Source organism: Balaenoptera borealis (genome assembly GCF_965194805.1).
Source record: "Balaenoptera borealis genome assembly, chromosome: 3".
Classification (NCBI taxonomy): Eukaryota; Metazoa; Chordata; class Mammalia; order Artiodactyla; family Balaenopteridae; genus Balaenoptera; species Balaenoptera borealis.
Window position 1 is genome coordinate 10,805,076 of NC_138866.1, and position 18,655 is coordinate 10,823,730.

Here is an 18,655-nt window from a genome sequence, read left to right on the forward strand (position 1 = left end):
GAACATATATATATGTATAACTGATTCACTTTGTTATAATGCAGAAACTAACACACCATTGTAAAGCAATTATACTCCAGTAAAGATGTTTAAAAAGAAATGCATGCACTTGATTTCCTAAGTGTATAGGTACAATAGCTATGTACATGTATAGTTTCAAAGTACCAATTCTCTTTGCTTGGATTTATTCAACTACTCTAGATTTCTGGATAGATAAGAATCACAGGATGTGAGAGATGGCAAAGATCTCAGTATTCCTGCTTCTTACAGTAATTTCAAACTCAAAGAAACCAGCATACACCAAGGTAAGGGTCCCTGAATTATCATCCTTACAGACCTTATTTGGGGGTCGCATTTTCCAAATTTGCCAATTTGGGAAAAGGTATTATCAGAGGTGGTTGGTCTTTTTAAAACATTTTACATATATGTAATATTCATTTCAGAAGTAGTGCTGCCAACGTGTAACTTCACTTGTCAGATCCAGTTTTGCTGCAAGTTGAATATTTTTATCTGTGACCTGGATAAAGCACAAAAAGCTTGTGGAACCAATGAGGTTCAAAGACACAGCAATGGCCACTACCAGCTACCTCCTTTCTCCCTGCTATAGAGACCTGAATGCCTCTAATTCACCCTTGTTCTAGAAGGACTCTAGGAGTCTGCTAGTGAAAGGACACTGGATTGGGAATCAAAAGACTTGAGTTCTAATCTTTACACTGCCACTATCTCTCTGAATTTGCAGTTCTCCATCTGGAAAATGGGAGCATTGGAAAGGATGGTTTTTATAGGTCTCTTCCAGTTTTGACAGTATAGCATTCTGTTTTTGCATTTAATGGGCTCATATTGAAAATGTTCCTTAGGCTACCAGATTTCTAGCTAGGTAATTTTGTGTGTATTCTTGGAGGGTGGTATGGCATTGGGCAGGGGGTGAGGGAGTAGGGGGAGGAGGGGTAAAGCTGTCAAATAGAAATATCATCTTGGTCTTTCAAGTACTTTATTCACACACACAAAAGCAATCACTTCCCTTAAGATAATGTTCTAAAATTGAAGGCTTACATTATATGTCTGGTCTCCTTTTAGATGAAACTATTATGTTTTTATTTAATATCCTTTTGAGAACAATTTCTAGATAAACACAATCTACTAACGTCTTCCTGAACTTTTTTATTTTTTACTCAACTGGAAACATGAAATCACTAAGTCAAAATGTCCACTGCATATTACTGTCATTCTGTAACATTTGAAGAGAAAAGCTAAATAACACTCTCTACTCTGTGGCTAACAGAGACTCCTTATAGCCCTTTATGAAACATTAAATCACCCAAGACCCAGATGATCTGCAAACAGTAAGGAAGTAATTTAAAATGAAATCCTGGGTTCAGCTTACCTTCAGAGGCAAAACACAAGGCAGCTTGGCAAAAAAAGTCTGAAACTGGTTGCTGATGATTGTCCAGAGGCTACTAGGAGAATCCATGGGCAAAGCTTCCATGAAGGTAGCAATGTTTTCCAAACAGCGTATCATAGCACCCCCTGCTGGTAAATTCTTTTTGTTATTTAGACCCTAAAAACACAAAGCATAGGCAATCAACTGCTGGAACAGTGTGGGAATTCATACAGCTATTTGGTGAAGATCAGTTTTTAAAAATCATATATTCACACTATAAACATGTGTCGTGTGCCTGCTATAAAGGCTAATCATTGTAACCAGCAGGAGTACAGGGAAAAATTGACGAATCCACACCAAGTTAGGGGGGAAAATTGTGATCTCTGACTCAGTGAGAAAGGGTGAAATGTGAGCAGGAAATTAGAAACACCTTTTAAGGATCTACAATTGGTGTGGTTAGGTGTTAAGAAAAGCAGTGAATGATGCTTGTTGGAAACTCCACCGGCCAAAGACTGAGGATGACTACTATAGCAACAGCAAAGTCCCCACGGCAATCTGCCAACCCTGCAAGCTAACTGAAAATAGCTAATAAGCAGAGGACAGGAGACAGACTCCAAGTAAAGCGATACAGTGAATAAGCCGTGGAGGTGAGAAGTGGCTTCAAGTCTCATGATACAGAAAATAAGCAGACCTCGAACCCAGATCTCGTGATACAACAAACAAACGGTGAAGCTGAAATTTGAATCCAAGTCTCAGGATACAATGCAGGATACAATTTGAAAGCTGGAGAGTTTTGTGGAGGTGAGTGCACCGCGCCTGGCACCCGCCTCTTAGTGAAGGGGTCCAGAAGCTTCAAGTAAATTGTACGTCCACACTAAACAGCAGTGTCCAACTGACACTATTCTATGCGTTGGCAATTTTCATTTTTAAAATGTTTTAATTTTAAATTACTTAAAATTTAATTTGACATTTAAAATTTAATACTTAAATTAAATGACTTTGAATTTCTTCCTCAGCAGTGATTTCGGCAGGGGCTCAGAGTGCCGAGAAAGCAAACCTACCTCCAAGAGCTGACTGAGGACGGCAACAGAGCTCAGCTCATTGAAGTCCATCAGAGACGTGGCCAAGGTCCGTAAAAAAGTCCCATCTGGAAAGACAACAATCAGATTTAGTAGCGTTTGGGTTTCAGCGACTAGCCACGTCTGTGGTGTCTGGATTCCCCATGGATGAATTACCTTTGATAGTGCTCTGGAACAGCTGCGGGAAGATGCCATTGGGAGCCAGTTGATGGAATATACAGCGCAGGAACTGCTTGGCCACCCCCGCTGCATTGCCGGGGACCATCATGCTGGCGTTGACCAGGGAGAGAAAACACAAGGAATCTTGGAGCAACCAGCATGAGTTCAGGTATTTATTTACTTACTTATTCACATACACATCAGTCCTCTTACGGAATATCCCACTGTCATTTTCATTAGTAAGATGAAATATTCTAGTCACATGGAATCCCTGTTAACGATACATTTTTAGAAAGAGGGAACCAGGTAATGCCAGAGTTGGTCTCAGACTAATTCCAGCCACCCCACTGTACAGATGAGGGTTCCCAGGCCAGAGAGAAAAGGTGACCTACAGAGGCTACAAGTCCAGAGAATGGCAGAGTCAGGACTAGAATCCAGGATGGGGATTATCAGCAAGATCCTCTCAGAAACTGTCCTTGGCTGAGAGAGAGAGGCAGCCCCTCTGAGGGAAAATGCAGGGAGGGAGATGTTCATTCCTCCTGGAAGATCTGGGAAGTTTTCTTGGGGCATCTGAGCTGGTACTTGTAAAAAGGTTAGGACTTTGATATGTGCAGTTTTCCCCTTTACCGTCTGCACTACCACTGCATGTCAAAACAGGGAGCCAAGAGATGATTATTTGGCCTTTCCCCTTAGACCAAAGTATCAGAAAGGATGTTCCCAGAGGTGATTGTAGCTGAGTTGCTGAAAAGAAGAAGGAGGAAATCAAAGAGTCCAACTGGAAAACTAGTAAAAAATCCATCTTACCTAATTGTTTCTTTCTGCCTTGTCTACCCTGATATGCTGGCTCAAACTTATAGGTCAAAAATGTTCTTCAGGAAGAAATGACACCAAACCCTCACAAACTCTTTCGAAAATTAGAAAAGGAGGGAACCCTTCCCAGTTTATTTTATGAGGCCCTAAAACTAAAATCAGATAAAGCATTACAAATAAAACAAAACAAAAACCAAGAAGGAACAAAATGAAAATAAAAAGGACAGACCAATAGTCCTCATGGACATTGACTCCAACTGTAGATAAAAAGGATGATTGACGATGACCAAATAGAGTTTATCCCAGGAATGTAAGAATGACTTAATATTCAAAACCCAATCAATGCAATTCAATATCTTAAAGAATAAAGGGCAAAAACCATAGTTATTTCAATAGATAACAGAAAGTGCATTTGATAAAATTCAACATGCATTCATGACAAAAAACTCTCAGCAAACTAGAAATAGAAGGAACTATCCTCAGTCTGGTAAAGGGCACCTACGAAAACCTATAGCGAACATAATTAATGGTGAGATATTAAATGATTTTCTTGTAAGAGCAAGAACAAGGCAAGGGTGCTCATTCACATCTTTAGTATTATACTGGAGGTCCTAGCCAATGCAATAGGGTAACAAAAAAGTAAAAGGCATAAAACTCAGAAAGAGGTAAAACTGTCACTATTCACAGATGATATGACTTTTTACATACAATTGCCTTTACATTCTAAGGAATCTAAAAAACAGCTACTACAACTAATAAGTGAATTTAGTTTATTACATTACAATATTAATACAAAAAATGGTATATTTGTATATCAGCAGCAAAAAGTTAGAAAACAAAAATTTTTTTAATTTCATTTACATTGGCATTAAAAAACCAAAATTCCTGGGAATAAATTTAACAAAAGCTATGCAAGATCTCTACAATGAAAACCATAAAACATTGCTGAGAGAAACAAAGACCAAATGAAATGACAATAGACACCATGTTTATTAACTGAAAGACTCAATATTTTTATGATATCATTTATCCCCAACCTGACTTAGAGTCTGAATACAATCCTAGGAGGCTTCCCCCCCAGATTGAGAAGCTTATTCTAAAATTTATGTGGAAATGTAAAGAATCTAGAATATCCAAATCAACCTTCTTTGAAAGGATGACCAAAGTTGGAGAATTCACAATGACTTCAAGACTTACTATACGGCTACAGCAATCAAGACAGTGTGGTGCCAGCACAAGGATCAACATACAGATCAGTGAAACAGGATAGAGAGCCTAGAAATAGACTGAACCTAATACGGTTATTTGATTTTAACAGACACCAAAGTGATCCAATGGGGAAAGGGAAAGTCTTTTTTTTTTTTTTTAATGGTGCTGAAATAACTAAGGTATTCACATGGATAAAATGGAACTTCAACCCCTACCTCACACCATACATAAAAATTAATTTGAGATGGACTATGTAAATGTTAAATATAAATGCTAAAACCATAAAACTTCTATTGGGAGACATTGGAAAATATATTCTTGACTTAAGGATAGGCAAAGTTTCCTTAGACAAACAATAAGAAGGAATAATCGTAAGTTGTTTTAATATTTTAAAACATTAGACTTCATCTAAATTAAAAACTTCTCATCAGAGCTTCCCTGGTGGCCCAGTGGTTAAGAATCCGCCTGCCAATGCAGGGGACACGGGTTCGAGCCCTGGTCCGGGACCACATGCCACGGAGCAACTAAGCCCGTGGGCTGCAACTACTAAGTGTGCACTCTAGAGCCCGTAAGCCACAACTACTGAGCCCGCGTGCCACAACTACTGAAGCCTGTGCGCCTAGAGCCCATGCTCTGCAACAAGAGAAGCCACCACAATGAGAAGCCCACGCACCGCAACGAAGAGTAGCCCCCGCTCGCTGCAACTAGAGAAAACCCGAGCGCAGCAACGAAGACCCAACACAGCCAAATAAATAAATAAATTTATTAAAAAAAAAAAAAAAGTATTTGTTGACTGAAATGAGTGAATGCAGGATTGAATAAATGAAGGTGTGAACAGAAAATGAACGAGTGCTCTCTGGAGCTGCAACTGAACCTAACCATATTCCTCCCGTGGTAAACGCTCTAGTGTTTTAGAAATGGATGAACATGCTCAGGGGACAAAAAGAAAGTGAGATTGAGCTCATTTTAGGACCTTACCTTTCTGCCTGATTAGAAAAAGTTGTGCTGGATGCCAATCTAGGAAATAAAGTAAACAGTCACATGAGTATCTTAGGTTTTCATGATGAAATGCATGAGTACTGTATGCCGCATTGCAGCTCCCATTTAGATGAGGGACATGTAAAACCATTGACAATTCCCTTGACCAGGGACAGAGGATCCACTCAGGGGTCGATCTCCAGGGTTCAATTTAATCTAGTTTCTGAAATCTGCTTTCTGCATCAAATCAGATATTTCCATGGAGATGCATACAGTTGAGTTGGTTGAATAGCACCCAGTCAATCTACAAACATGTCCTTTGCAGCCAGGTTAGACAGATAACAGAACAGTATTTGACCCAGTCCATCCCCATATTAACTCAACTCAAAATTCATTTCTTTGTATACAACCTCTGAAACCTCACCGCAGACAAACCACAAACTGGAAAAGCCTCTGTAAGATAGCAAAATAGGTAATGGGTATTTGTCAGCTAATTGTTGGGATGAAATGACATATTGAAAAGAGAAATGTATTAGGTTAAGTAATCAATATATAACATGTAATTTTTGAAAAATATAATTATATGGTTCTATATGCATGGACATATTCTAGATGTATAGAAAGAAAAAGAATGTAATAAATTCGTGGGTTTAGAAAAACATGTCTTGATCAGTGAGATATTGAAGAAACAAACAAGGAGAATGCTAAAAATTTATTTACTTAAGACCACAACAGTGAATCGAGTCAAGAATGCATTTGGACAGAAATAGAGGGTCCAGCACTAGTAACACCAGACATCATTCCCAGTTGCTTTGGTTATGGTCTCTTTCATACTAATGACACTACAATGAATAGATAAGCATTGGCAAATGAAATAAACAGTAATTAAGGGTGCAGCCAATGTGATCTTGAAGGCTGCATCTAGAAAAAGGGGTGGGTAAATTTTAAGAGAGATCTAAGTAGAGAGCAAAATATGAAATCGTATGAAAAGGCTTGGGTGATAAATGAAAGGGATGTGCTGAACTTACACACTCTTAGAACACGCTGGAAATAGTTCCTGTGGGACTAGAATAAACTTAAGTGTTCGTAAATCCACATTGCCTCACCTGGAATTGAGGTATGCAAGGAAACCCTGAATCAGGTGACTACTGAATCTGCTTTCTTGGTAGGTTTGGTTGCTAAGAATTGGGCAGCTTGCTTTAATGCTCTCCTTGTCTCTTGCTAGTCTGCCCAAAGGAGGTACAGGTTTAATGATTTTTATATGTAAGTATGTAAAAATGTATCTCTATTGTTTTTCCTTTGCTTTTCTTCAAAGCTTGTTTGTTTCCATCCTAAGAATTGGCAATGCTTGAACATGATTTATTCTCCCTTATGTTAAAACAAAAACAAAATAAAAACCCCTCTATGTATCTATTACAACTTAGATCAGCTATTTCAAGGAGATGGTAACAGACCAGAACAATAATTCTGTCTGTTCTAAAACTGAAAAGTATTGATAGTAGTAATCGAGACCTTGCATTAATAAAAAACTTTCAATTTCACAAGTATTGCTGATAGCTGGTATAACATTTATTCCACGTTTATTATGATTAGGTTAAAATCAAGGGCATAATTCATCTTTTCTTATCTCTCTATCTCCCTGTGTTCATCACTTACTTTACACATTGGCTATTTCTAAGTATTAGAGGTGAAATAGTTATACCAAGTCTGACTGCATACTCCTAAGGATACACACACCTAAGGATACTACAGAAAAATCTGGGGAAGGGTGATAAGGGAGTCACATACTTCTGGGGTTGAGGGGTTTTTAACGCTTCCCTGTTTGTCTTTAACTTGAAATCATCATTTTTTTCATTAAAAAGATTAAATTTTAGCTCCATGAAGATTCATTCTCTTTCTTCCATCAAATACCAGGAATTTGCAGAATCCAGTTTTTTTCTCCAACCTCCTCCATAGAGACCTTCCCTAAGAAATCATTTCCATCCTGAACTCCCATAGCACTCACCGCACATATCACTCATGAATACAGCTCTTAATCATGTCCCATCTTTTATGGCTACTCAGTTATTCCACATATCACTGTCCTCTTCAACAACTAAGCCATAAAGCATTTGAGGGCAAGAGCTAGGTGTAATGCCTGCAACCTAAAGCACCTAGCTCTGTGCTAGCACAGATTGGAAACTTAATACATTCACGGGGAATTAACTCAGTCCTCGCCTATATGTTGTGTATGCTAGGACTACAATTTGTTACTGAATTTGAACTTTACTTATATCCATGAAGTGTATCACTTTTCTTCTAATGTCCTATCTACTAAATGGAATTTTCTTAACATGAAAATTCTCAAAGCAGCTAAGTTTTAATCAGTCAGGCTGAAGGCTCTGTTCCCAAAAGGTGTGCATCTTTCCTTTTTCTGAGTCAGAAGTATAAAACTACTATACTTCCATTTATCCCTTCACATGACAATGCCACAAGTTGCATAATTAAGTGAGCCACCCTAAGAGTACAAAGTGCCTAGAGAACCCATCTTAAAACAGGTAAAGAGAGGGACTTCCCTGGTGGCGCAGTGGTTAGGGCTCCACGCTCCCAATGCAGGGAGCCTGGGTTCGATCCCTGGTCGGGAACTAGATCCTACATGCATGCCGCAACTAAGAGTTTGCATGCCACAACTAAGGAGGCTGCCTGCAGCAACAAAGACCCGGTGCAACCAAATAGATAAATAAATATTTTTTTAAAAAACAGGTAAAGAGAGATAATAATAATATCTAAAAGTTACAAAGTGTTTAGTGTGAATTAGGCACTGTAACATACATTGGCTCACATAGTATTTAATAGAGAACAACAAACAGTAGGGTTTTCTCAGTGCAGTTTCCTCTAGCTCCACTCTGACATTGTGACTCATGACCCTACATGGCTGTAGAATTCAACCAAAAGTTTGGTACATTCAGTTTGTGAAATTAGTCTGAGTTGATCCCACAAATATCACGCATCTGTAAGGTTACAAAATGTTTCACTTTTGAACTGGTAGTTTTTATTTAAGGATACAGATTGAGTAAGGCTCCTTCCTACCAAACAAAACAGAAGCTGACATTCACCTTCCCACAGACTGCATGATATCCAGCAACAGCGGGGCTGCCAAGTCTGGGCTTAAGTGAATGAAGGTGGAGAGGACCACAATGGCCAGCCCAAGGGTTTCCTCATCATACTCTTCAAGAATGGCCCCACAGTCATGGCATCTGCAAAGAAAACAGAGGAATGCTTTCCATGAAAGCCGACAATGGTTTCAAGGTGTAAGCACATGCAGCCATTTTTGGTGAGTCTTGGAAAAGTCCCCAAAAGGAGGTCAGCGGTCCCACTCTAACAATAAATAGAAAACTCCAGCACCACCGTCACCTTAGACACAGAAGTAGCACACACACCAGAGATCAGGAAGGTTCCACTGATCACTGAAAATGGTCTTTCAATTCATTACTATCTGGCCTCTACACGAATTAGTGCTCCCTTTTACAGTGAGCGCCAATTGGACTAACAGTTTGAAGCTTCTGGTTGAAGGATTTTCTGCATGTGAAATTATTACTGGGGATAGTCACTAACTAGATATTTTTTTCACTTGTTGAAATTAAAAGTGAAAAATGTCTAGACACAAATGGAAGCCTTCCCAATCTTTCAGATTTAAAAACATCCTATTAATAAAGACATAGACATAGAGAATGTACTTGAGGACACGGGGGCAGGGAGGGGGAAGCTGGGGAGAAGTGACAGTAGCATCGACATATATACACTACCGAATGTAAAATAGATAGCTAGTGGGAAGCAGCAGCATAGCACAGGGAGATCAGCTCAGTGCTTTGCAATGATCTAGAGCGGTGGGTTAGGGAGGGTAGGAGGGAGGCTCAAGAGGGAAGGGATATGGGGATATATGTGTGCATATGGCTGATTCACTTTGGTGTACAACAGAAACTAACACAGCATTATGAAGCAATTATACTCCATAAAGATCTATTGAAAAAATAAATAAAACAAAAATAAATAAAAATTTTAAAATCCTATTTGTGGGTGAGAGACAGAATAGTCCAGTCAATAGAACCCTGTAGAAAGCCTAGGGAGTCTGGATCAAGTCGCTTCTGTACCAGTCACTCAGATCAGTTTATGAACTCACCACGCCTACTGAGAGTCCAGTCTGTAAAAACACAATGGTCCCTGCTCTTAAGGAACTTCCAGCTTATTGCTCTTTGTAGTATCTAATGTGGGTTCAACTGACGTCATCTCAACCAAAGCGTCATCTCAACCAAAGCGGAGCTCTTTTTCTCAGTGGCCGCTGAACAGCTTTATACAGTGAAGGGAAAAGCAAGGGAGGCAGAGCTAAAATGGCTACTGTGACCTTTCCATCTGAAAACTTCCTGATATACATATATATCACTCCTTACAAACTTCCCAATATACATGTATATCACTCCTTACAAACTTCCTGATATACATAAATATCATTCCTTACAAACTGACTGTTTAAAAAAATATAGGATTCACACTTGTAACTAAAAACGAAGATAAATGGAGTACACACAAAGGCAACCGGGAAGACAACTAGGAAATATTGAGACTTGGAGGAGGACACAAAACGAGAAAATTATACCAAAGAAAGAGCTAAGAAGAGCCCTCCACAAGCAACTAGGTGCTCCCCATGTGGACATGGTAAGGAGCTGTTCAAGACAGGCCTTTCCCTTCTTCAGTAATGACGGCCAGCTGCATGGATCCTCAGACCAGCCCCTTCCACCTCACCTTCCTCTCCTTTTATCACAAGCCTACTCCATTTCTCACATGGGTCACCTTTACCAGGAAGCCTCCCCGGCCCAAGGGATCTCTCCGAACTTGAAATCGTACAAGTCTTACTCTTTATCATGTTCACTGAACAGCATTTATGTGCCAGGCAATGTATAGTGAGCTCAGAGTATAAAGTACAGAAGAAAGGGTACTAGTCCCTAAGGAACTCACAATCTATTACAGAACACGTGTGTATAAACACCTAACGATTAAAATACAGCGTGGTAAGTGGTAGAATAGAGAGATGTATCAAATACTATGGAAACTTGGAGAAGGGCATGATGCATTCTGCCTTGTGAAATCAGGGAAACTTGGCCTCAAGCTGGGTCTTGATGCATGAATAGGAGTTCACCAGGCAGAGAAAGTACAGAGTGAAGGGCACCTATGAGATCACAGAGGAGAGAACACATCAGGCATGCTCTGGAGAAGGTGAGGGGTCTAGGGAAGGAGTTCCTGGTGAGGAGTGGTTAAGACCATACCTTCACAACCTAAAGGGCCTTTTACAATAAGCTAAAGCATTTGGACTTCATCCCATAAGAAATCTGGGGGTATTGAAGGCTGACAAACAGAGAGGCAACGTAACCAATCTGAGATTCAGAGAATGAATTCTACCAGCTGGATCATGTCTCAAACTTAGTCCCACTCTTAACAATTTGAAGCTTCTGGATGAGAGATTTTATTTGTGTGAAATTATTGCTAGGAATAATCAGTAAGTGGACATTATTTGCATTCATACAAATTAAAAAAGAAAAATGCCTTGGCATAGATGAAAGCTGCCCATACAATACTGCATTTCTAAGGTAACAAATGCTTACCAACACTTATGGCTACAGCCATTTGAAGAACAAATTATGACTTAAAAGCATAGCATGCCTCCTCTGATATTTTCTCACAACCATGGTGAGCAACTTCTCAAATTCTGTAAACAGTGAAGAAAATAACTGTGAGCTTACTTGTCTGTCATCACCGTTGGCTGCTCATCTGTGAATTCTTCGGGTGCTGGTACAAACATACTAACAATGCTGGGTGCTGACAGCAGGCTGGATTTCGTGGCACCTGGGTAAGCAGCAAAGAAACAACTGGTGAATAAATATGTGTGTCTAGGGGCCAGGAAAAGCCCTATTCTCCTCTTATAAATCCTCCAAAGATCACATTCACAGGGACAGCCCAATTCCATTGTGAAAAACCGTCAGGAGTGAAATGAATCCAAGAAAGACTGATTTGTTTTGGCTTATAACATTTTAAGAGCTAGACTCCTATGGTTCATTTTGCTTCTTGACTCTGAAAAAAAATCAGAAAGAGTTCAGGTGTGCCAACAGGGTACTAAAACAGAGAGGAAAAAAAGTGTGTGCGTGGGATCTATTCAAGGGTACCCTTAAATGAGTTACAACCCTTAATTGCTAGGCATAAATGGAAGCCGCTCATACAATAATACATTTCTAAAATCACAAATCCATGCCAACACTAAAATGTTGCTAATTTGGAAAGGGAATCAGATCCTAGATCTCTACACACCTAAGCAAGGGGAGAAGTTTGAGCTAAGAAATATCTGGACAGTTTTCTACTTTGTAAATTAATATAAGCCCCAAAGCAAAAGACTTCATTTTTCAAACTGAAATCTTTATAAATGAAATATGAAGTTTTTTTGAATGAACCATCTGGTGACTTCAGCCAATCGATATCACAGAGTTTAATACTTTGGGTTTTGATGCCTTCAGAGAAATCTGAGGCAGGAATCTAGTGCTCTAGTGGTGAGTAAATCTGGAGATCCAGGAGACTGTTCTCCATTAAGAAAACCACCAGTGCTGGACAGATTCTCCAGGAACTGTGGAAATAAGGCACTTCAAGAAGAATCCCAGAGTGACAACTCAGAATAATACCATGTTCTACAAAGTAATAACTGAGACTCTGAGTTCTTCGAACAGGAAAGAAGGCAGAAAAACCCAATGGTCATGAAAGAATCTGTTTTTCATTAAAGAACTGCTAACTTTGTGTTGAAAAACAAAACAAAACTGTCTGGTCTTTCCTTAAATAGGAGAAAGATAATGATTCAGAGAATTGGTTTCTAAAGGAATCAACATAAAAAATTTTAGAAACCTCACCAAGTGGGCAAAGTATTTCAATCTGAGAGAGAAAAAAATGGTATCAAAGCCTTTGATGCTTCCATACTATACAGACTCCCTTGTCTGATCAAAGGCTACAAAATCTGTTTATAAGGAGACCTTCAGACCCAAACGGCAAAGGAAATTATCTGAAAATATCTTGATGTCACTTCTGAAGATCCCAAATGGGAATCTAAACTTTGCTACTATATTTATCAGCTATCTCTGCGATAACACTCTTTCCAATTGTATCATTAACAAAGATCTCCAGCTGTTTCATAAAGATGATGCTTTGAAAGGAAGCAACATATTTATTATAAGCAAAATTACAAATCGATTAATAATAGAAAAGGCAAGAACTGGGCGAAGATAAAAGAAGACATGATTGATTATTAAAACAGTAAGGTAAACTGCATGAAGTTGCTTCAAGAAACCAAAACACAGAAAGTTCAACTCCAGTACTCCACATTTCTTGAACATTGACACACCACATCTGCCAGATGCCAAAATGCCTGTGCTAAAAGTGGAAACTCAGCCCACAAGATACATGGTGATATATATATAGTCTTACTAGAAACATAAGCAACTGATTTTTTAAAAAACCAACAACTCTGAGTCAAGGCTTTCAGAAGATGCTTGCCAATTACTATTGCATACATAGAAATCACAATTCAAGTCAAGAAAAGAGTGGGAGTCCAAGTCATTTGGGTGGTTTCAAGCCAATCCTTACCTAATACAAATGCCAAGGAACAGATATTTTTGACAATAGCATCATGAATTTGTTTTTCCACACAACAACACAGAATGTACAAGGCAATGTTTATGACAGTCATTTATAAAAGCAGATAGGTTAAGTTATGAGACATTGGCCACCTTATGGCAACATTAGCTGTATCAATGGATTTCTAAATACTGCTTATGATAAGGGGGCAAAGAGTAAGATACAAGGAGAAGGTGGGCAATGCGAAAAGGAAGCCATTGGCCTCAGCCACCTTGTGCTATAGCTGAGTCACAACTAAGTCTGCAGTATTAAGGGCAGTCCCATTATCTCCCATTATCTAGGGCAACACTTCTGGTGCCACCCCTACTGGTTCCCCTACTGAATACCCAAAGTGCACTGTATATGGAATTAGGAACAGACACAGAACATTCTTAGAAACTTGAATAAAGAGGGCACCTCCTCCAAAGCCCAACTTCATAGCTGGAGATTTTGGCAAAAGCTTCTTCGGGAGTCTTGGAGAAAGTATACGGGTGCTGGTTTGTCTCAAAGCGTAAATGCACACATCAGTCCCCTAGCTGTATCAATGGACTCTTCAGTTTACCATGAAAGAGACTTTCTTTGTTCCCATTACCTCATTCCACTTTTGCTTCTATTGACTGAGTCACTAGATCATGGACAAGCACCAGAGTTTGTTCAACCACCCTGACTTCTGCTCATAAAAGCTTTTCCTAAGCCCATAAATGAGAAGAGTCTCATCTCATTGGATAGGGGATAAAACTGCTACTTAATGCCAAATAAATGTTAGCCAAAGCTGGAGATAACTGTCTCCTCATTCCTAAGGAAAATTAGAAGTGATATGGTCCAGGATAATAGGTTTGCTTGATTTATGGGACTAGCTAAGAGATGTGGTCATAATTCATTTTTGTTTTTTGGTTGTCACAAATAATAGGTTAACCTGCCTTCTAAATTTAAAAAAAAAAAAAACAAAAAAAAAGAACAAAAGTAATGATTAACTAGACATAAGATGAATTTTAAAAATACATATTCTGATTATCTTAGCATAGATTTATTCTCAGCTTGCTCCTATGATCATCATAAAGTCAAGTGTATATTTTGTTCAGTTTCGGATAGCTGAAAAGAAGCTATTCATCTATGATCTCAATAATCTAGAAGGAACATAGATAAGCTGGGCCATGTTCAGAGAAGTAGATACAGGATGATATGGAAAACTGATACATATTAGTAGGAATACCAAATGACCCAGGGATGTGTGGTCTAGAAAAGCCTGAGGAAATAAGCAACTGGTGGCTTTCTTCAAATATCTAAAAATTACATGAGAGAGTCCAGATTTGCTTTGTGTGGCCCCAAAGGTTAAAAATTCACTATAAGGAAGAAATTTTTGTCAGTCATGTTCAAAGATGAGATGGCGTACATTCCCAGGTCCTGCAAGCGTTTGAGCAAAGGTTGGATCCACTTCATGGAGCTGCTGAAGAAGAGATTTCAGCACCTGCTGGGTGACTAGATGATTGACATATACGGTTTCTTTCACCATTTCTGAGATTCTGCGACTCAGCTCACCTCTCGTTCTCAGTGGCTGTCCCTCCAGGTCAGGGTTTAGGCACATTGGCACATTACACTGGCGTTTCCCAGGCTGTATCTGTTCTGTGGATAAATAGAACATTTCAGTCTTCATTGCGGTCAATTGCGCACAATTCACAATACAAAGAATTTAACCAATAATCTCTTGGGGCCATTTTTTGGCGATTGTTACTGTTGATTATTAACATTTACAGGAAACATCCTAGATTTTAGGGTAGGGTTGCTTGGGGTTTCACTACAAACCTGCCATTCAGGTGTATGAGATGCAGCTGAAAGTAGGAGAGTATCTAAAACCGTCTCCAAAAGTCCAGATTCTCTAATCCCTCCCCCACAAAAGCTCAAATCCCAAATCTCTTGATATGAAATGAAAAAAATGAAAGGCTAATGTCACAGCCATGAAAGACATGTTTTATGCAAATCAATAAATACATAAGTGATCATTTGTGGCAATGACCAGATAGATCGTACAGAAAACATGTGGAACTGGTAGCAAGGAAATGACAGGCATTTGACTGAGGGCTGCAGAACAGGAATAAGAGGACAGGGGCAAATGGAGGAGTAGTGCTTCAGGAACATTTTTTTCATGTGAAAGATGAGGCAAAGAAGCAAGCCATCAGATACGCATGGGTGGAGAAGAGGCAGGTATTCTCTGAGCGAGCAGGTGCATGCTGAGGCGAGTCGATCATGACCCATGCTTTAGGCTGCCTTTCTCTGTGTGTCTGCATGACCAGATTTGTTCTTTTGGAGACTAGCAAGTCACTGAATCAACGTATGTGGTATAAAGTGACATGCCACCTAATAAAAAACTCCACACCCATCAATTCTCTCTGGTCTTGGATTTGGGGAGAATTTTTATGACACTAATAAAAAAAAGAATATTGAGATGAAGCTCTAGTAGGACTTGGTGACTAGCGAACCAACTTGGAGGATGGAAAACAAGCCTAGGAAAACTCAGATGAAAGAAATTCAGACAGCATGTAAATGGTAAGTATAAGATGATAAACCAGAATGACATGAACAAGGCTGAGGTTTGGTTGAAAAGTGAAAAATTCAGTTAAATGGGTTATTTGGCATCATGTAGATTTTTTTTTTAGATTAAAATTTGGATTAGAAATTGAGATCTATTTGCTTTTTTATAACTCTACAGAGTCAATCAAACTAAGTTGTAATTGTAGTCAGAATCTAAAATGGATAGCTTAGGCTGAGCTTGCTATAGAGAACAGCAGCATGGTAAAATAATCTTCAGGTCAACCTAACGAAAGATGGGCATTTAATTCTCAGAGAATGAACCTAACAAAAGCTTCCATTCTCAGTTTTACATAGCATGAGCTCAGTAAAGACAGGAACAAAGTCCTCTTTGGTGTGAACAAAAAAGCTTCACCCAAACCCAGTAAACTCTCAAGGCTGGTTATTCAGTGTCTTTCTCCTTGTCTCCCTTGCCCCTTGGCTTTTGGCCATTTCATTATTCATTACCACTTATCACTAAAAAGAAGACAAAACACTAAACCTTTAAAACGTTAAGAACCTTAATAAAGGCCAGGAGAGTTGAAATTATCTGTTAAATATCGGATTGGGTATGGTGTGTAGGATTTAGTTATCTAGACTAGCTCTCTTTTTTTTTTTGAAGAACAGTGGGGAAAATAAGATGAAATATATGTAAATATTATGGTTATGAAAAATTAACAGTATCTCAATATTTTGGTTTTGTGGACATTGTAATTCCTGGTCATAAAGAAGGCTATTAAAATAATTTCATATAACTGTAGCCAGAAAGTATACTAACCAAGATACAAAAATAGTCCTGTCCAAGTGTTGGCCCCCAGAGCATGTCACAGTAGTAAACCCTGACATTTTCAAAGTGCATGCATCTTGCAAAAAGCTTTCACATATATAATCTTGTAATCAAATGACCCATTTAATTAAAAAAGAAAAAAAGAAAAGGCAGGCACTGAAAAGAGCAGAATTGCGGCAGTACTACTGGCTTGAGAAAGTAGTACGTGTGCAGAACGTGGTAACAAAGTTTAGAAAATGCAGAGTGATCATGTTTAAAATAGACATGTCATGGCAGTCAATTCTTACTTTAAAATTGAGGTTAGAGGCAGTTCCATCGTATGAGCATGAGGGTGTGCGGCTGCAACCTGGTGACCCTGCTGACTAAAACATAGAGCTCATATTCCCAAACCTACCGGCAGATCATGACGTCACTAAGCTGACATTTGTTATTACTGTTATTATTACTATCAATAGTCCCTTATTTTTGATAATTCAGAGTTTATAAAACAGAGAATATTGATAATCTGGTGTTTTGTTTTGTTTTCTAATTTGCATCATGAAATCATAGTTCCATTCCCTCCTTTATGCATTTATATCATTTAACCCCCAAAGAGATAGCCTAACATCTGGAATCTGGGTCTTAGAGGAAAACAAACAAACAAACAAAAAAAAAAAGAGTTGGACCAGCTGAGATGGAAGAACCGGTGGCTCTAGAACACTTGGAAAGTTTAAATAGGCTTATTAATTACCTTAGGTTAAAAAAATTGTTTGAACCACAGAATATGAGAAAAAATCTATTCCTTCACAAGGAAGCAGAGGGGACACAGAGAAAGTGGCATTCGCTAATCTGAGAGGTAAAACAAGAAGAAAAAGCTTGACCCACCAGTGTCCCAGTTGCTGATGTTATGGGGGGCGCTAGACTGATGTTCCAGCTGTCGCTTCATTAACTGGCTCATTGTCAGAGCTCCCAGGGATCCCCTTTTCATCTGCCTATACTGAGCTATATGGAGGAAATTAGGAGATAATTACTAGGGGGAATAAATTTGCACAGCACACAAAGGCTCTACACATCCATACAGAATCTTAATTGAACCTTCATTGGCTATTCGTCATTGTTTAGTAAGTTGTATGCTCCTGTCCAGATGAAAAACTAAGGCACTATGCTACTTCTGGTGCCTGTCTTCACTCGATAAAGAAAGAAACAGTGCCTATGAGCACTTATCTGTAGCCTGTAAATATTTACCCCAGTTACAACAATATGATATTTTCATTTACTTTTTAATGTATATACTCTGCCTTGTTCCCAAAAGGATTCAAGACAGATACTACTACTTTGAATTTATAGCTTAACTTTCTTTAATGGAGCAGTGCATACATACATAGTTTCAGTCTCCATTATATCCCTCTGAGGCCCCCGTGCATGTGTGTGTGTTTGTGTATGTACATGCATATTTTGGAGTAGGATGACACGTATCAACCCCAATTTTTAGAGAGAAATTGAAGCAAATGAAATTATGTTACTTGGAACCAACCAGCAAATGAGGTGGTCGTAAAACCAAAACATGTTGACTCCAAAGTCAATGCTGTTTTCAATCTCTGTATGAGCCTCTGCCTACTGTTGGAAAAATGTGAATTGAATAACATTCCACAAGTATATTCTAGTACACATCTTTGTTTTAAAAAAAAATAGTGGTAACATTTTTATCTTGCAATTAGGCATTGACTAATATCTCATGATTGATAAGTCACATACATAAGCATCTCCAAACCAGAAAAACAGTGAAAAGCACTTCTGACAATAGACTGCTGAGTGAGAAAGCAACCTGCCTCCTACCCTCCTATTCCTCTTCAAGTGGTCCCACCAATCCCTGCCACCAGCCCAGTGAGAAAGGAAGAGCATCACTAACAGGCCTTTTATACATGATCCCAAACAACTGGATATTTGAGAACTTGTGGTTATTCACTCTCTTATAAGGACAATTTCAGAAACTGAAGCTCTGAAATACATTGTCTAGAAGGGGAT

General features: G+C 38.9%; 1 protein-coding gene across 8 annotated transcripts in view; it reads right to left on the reverse strand.

The window, feature by feature from the left end:
• UNC79 (unc-79 homolog, NALCN channel complex subunit) overlaps positions 1-18,655 on the reverse strand; it is a 257,982-nt gene that overhangs the window by 54,455 nt on the left and 184,872 nt on the right. For 6 of the 8 annotated variants that reach the window (XM_082384436.1, XM_082384433.1, XM_082384434.1 and 3 more), the window contains 8 exons: positions 17,516-17,632; positions 14,839-14,922; positions 11,391-11,493; positions 8,712-8,852; positions 5,617-5,655; positions 2,617-2,729; positions 2,443-2,528; positions 1,385-1,558 (listed from right to left, as the gene is read on the reverse strand). In XM_082384436.1, the coding sequence (XP_082240562.1) occupies positions 1,385-1,558; positions 2,443-2,528; positions 2,617-2,729; positions 5,617-5,655; positions 8,712-8,852; positions 11,391-11,493; positions 14,839-14,922; positions 17,516-17,632 (857 nt within the window). The remainder of the gene's footprint in view (positions 1-1,384; positions 1,559-2,442; positions 2,529-2,616; positions 2,730-5,616; positions 5,656-8,711; positions 8,853-11,390; positions 11,494-14,838; positions 14,923-17,515; positions 17,633-18,655) is intronic. The other 2 variants (XM_082384435.1, XM_082384431.1) reach the window with 1 other exon arrangement.